The sequence below is a fragment of the Vombatus ursinus genome, unplaced genomic scaffold, assembly GCF_900497805.2.
Source record: "Vombatus ursinus unplaced genomic scaffold, bare-nosed wombat genome assembly UNPS02014825.1, whole genome shotgun sequence".
Classification (NCBI taxonomy): domain Eukaryota; kingdom Metazoa; phylum Chordata; class Mammalia; order Diprotodontia; family Vombatidae; genus Vombatus; species Vombatus ursinus.
The window spans coordinates 2927055-2930153 of NW_020954603.1; the positions used below are offsets into that span (position 1 = coordinate 2927055).

Here is a 3099-nt window from a genome sequence, read left to right on the forward strand (position 1 = left end):
GAGATAGATTAGATAGATGATGGATGGATAGATTAGATAGATAGATGGAGAGATAGATATGGACAGGGATATACAGATATGCATATAACTAACACACAGAATGAAGATAAGGTCATTGTGGTGGGTACTAGTAGTTGTGATGGGGGGGTAGATACCAAATGAAAGAATCACAGAGTCTGAGAATTGGCAGGGACCTCAGTAGCCATCTAGGCTGACCCTTATACAAAACCAAGGCTTCATGTAGAAGGTGCTGCTTGAGCTGGGTCTCAAAGGAAACCAGGTATTCTAAGAGGGAGACCATTCCAGACATGGGGGTCAGTGAGTATAAAGGCACCGAGAAGGGAGACAGAGCATCATGGATTCAGGACATCTAGTAGAGCAATATGTTTGTGTCTCGGGGTGTGTGGAGGGGAGTAACGTATAAGAACTGTGGAATGTGTTCTAGGGCGGTGTACATGATTCCAATGGTCAGGGCTGAGCCTGGGGCCAGGAGACAAGGTGCAGCTGACTTGTCCAGCTTTACTTAATCTCTCTTCTTCTCTCTTCCCCAGCCCCCACCCAGTCCTGTTGGCAGAAGTTTTATTTCTGGTTCTGTGGGCTTTCTCCAACCCCCACACCTATCCTGAGTCCTGCAGAGAAGGCTGCAATGGAAAGAAAACTGACAAGCATTGAGGAGACCCCGCTATGGAGGCGAGTTTGTAACATCAACGCCATTTTCCTACTCACCATCAATATCTTCCTCTGGGGCTACTTTGCCTAAGTGGCTGGTGTGCGTGCACATCAGTCTGAGAGGGATAAACCAAGTCATATCAAACCGCCTGAAGGGCCAGCGTTGGATTTCATGAAAGAAGCCCCTGAACATGAGCCGTGGCCATCATAGAACACAGAAGGTCAGTCGGTACTGGACGGGACTTGAGACCATCTTGGCCAATCTCCCTCCTACCCGTCCTCATCTCAGCCTGCTGGAACAGCTCAGTGGACACAACAGTAGACTTGGAGCTCGAAGCTTTATCCATGTGCTCCTGGCTCTGATCCCCACTGGCAGTATGACCCGGGGCAAAGTCGCCTCTCCGAGACTTGGTTTCCTCATTTCTATAGCCCTCTACGGTCTACAGAGTGCTTTTTCTCACAGTGGACTTGTGAGGTAGGGTAACAGGATTACCATCCACATTTCACAGATGAGGAAGCTGAATCCCAGAGAGGAAAAGTGACTTCCCGAGGATGATGGTGAATCAGTGAGAAGGTCTGACTAGACCCGTTCACCTGGTGGCATTTCTACTCTTCCAAACTGCCCCTCATTCTGACCTGAGACAGTGGTCACGGGCCTGGTTAGGGAATACGCCTCTGTCCTTTAGCAGGTACTTCCCCATCATCTCCTGAGTGTCCAGGAGGCCCCTCAGCTAGTGTCTGGGGCTGGATTTGCAATTGTCTTTGTCTACCCAGTGGGAGCTTAGGGCTCTGCACATAGTAGGAGCTTCATAAATGGTTTTTCCCATTCCTACCACCCCACAATGCCTCTCATCTTGGAAAAGCTGTTTATCTAATTAACTTACAGAACTACTTCACCCACCCCATTGGAATTTTCTTAGGATCATTGAATGATAGATTCCTAGACTCTCAGAGATGGGTAGATCCCCAGAGAGCATCTGATCCATCCTCTCAAAGCAAGAATCCTCTATAACCACCCAGCCAAGGGTCATGTAGCAGCTGCTTGAAAACCTCCAGTGACAGTTGAGGCAACTCATTCCATGGTTGGCCAAGTGATGGGAAACTTTTCCTTAGGTTAAGTCCTTGGGCCTCCTGAAGACAGAAAAGGCCTCAGGATTTGCTATAAGGGGTTCAGGACAAACAACCAAGGACTATCTCAGGCAGAGAGATGTCTATATGAGAGGGGAGTGGGCTTCCCCAATACCCCCAGAGGTATACCCTTGCCCTGCTAGCTCATAAGAAGCCCCTTCCTTTGGGAAATCCACACTCTAGAAGGTGAGGAAGTATGTATGAGGGGAGAGACATAACTGAGTTGAGAGCCCAGGCAAGAATTCAGTGGATAAGTCAAGGTTGAGTTCAAGATGGTGAATGGGTGGGGTGCATAGAGGCCTGGGGCCTTCCAAGACCAAGGCCTATTGCTGGTGGTCTATGGCTTCTACTTCTCACCCCATTCCTCTTCAACCATTTACTTCAGCTGAACTCTAGCAGGGGGCAGGACCACTCACGAAAAGGTCTTAAATGTCCAAACCAGATGGAACATTAAAGAACATCTAATTAACCCCCTCATTTTACAAAGGGGGAAACTGACTCCAAGGGAGGTGACATGGCTTGTACAGGCGAGTTATCACAGTGAGCTGCAGAGATTCGAACCCACATCTTGACATGCACCAATAACAGTATCTAGGTATTGTTATTGAAAGTATTAGCTAAGGATAAGTGAGCTGGCCAAAGCATTGCTACATCTGTTGAGATGAGAGGATCTCATTCTTTGTAGATTATTATTTCCTGGTTCCTTCAAGATTCAGCTCAAGCCCCACCTCTTCCAAGAGGCCTTTGCCAAGGCCCCAACATGCTATGACTGTCTCCTCCAGTTTTGTCTTATTAACTCTGCATGTATCTTGTATGTACTTTATATCTTGTCTCCCCCTTAAGAATGGAAGCTCCCTGAGGGCAGGGTCTGTTTAGCTTTGCCTTTGTATCCCCAGCATTTAGCATACTGCCCAACACACAGTAAACATATGGTACTTAATAAATATTTAATGATCAATTGATTTTTGAGATTACATCGTATGCAGTCTATTTAGGAGCTTACATTATACCAGGGGTCTTTAGGATGTGAACAGCTCACTAAGTAGGAGCATTAACAGTTCAGGGGTCAGGAAAGGTTGGAGCACCTGAGATTCCAAGAGGCACGAGTGAGGAGGGAGAGCCTCCAAGAAGGGGGACAGCCAGCGCAAAGACAGAGGCAGGAGATGGGAATGTTGTATGTGAGGAATTGCAAGCATGCAGTAGTCCTCTACAGAGTACAATGAAGGGTTAGCAGGGTTGTGATTCCTTAAAGAGAGTGAATGTTTCCCAAAAGAAATGTTTATTAAGTATTAAACCAGGCTA

General features: G+C 47.2%; 1 protein-coding gene across 4 annotated transcripts in view; it reads left to right on the forward strand.

The window, feature by feature from the left end:
- SLC5A9 (solute carrier family 5 member 9) overlaps positions 1 to 2746 on the forward strand; it is a 20020-nt gene extending 17274 nt beyond the window's left edge. For all 4 annotated transcript variants that reach the window (XM_027838257.1, XM_027838259.1, XM_027838258.1 and 1 more), the window contains one exon: positions 552 to 2746. In XM_027838257.1, the coding sequence (XP_027694058.1) occupies positions 552 to 760 (209 nt within the window). In that variant the 3' untranslated portion in view covers positions 761 to 2746. The remainder of the gene's footprint in view (positions 1 to 551) is intronic.
- Positions 2747 to 3099: the final 353 nt, after the last annotated feature.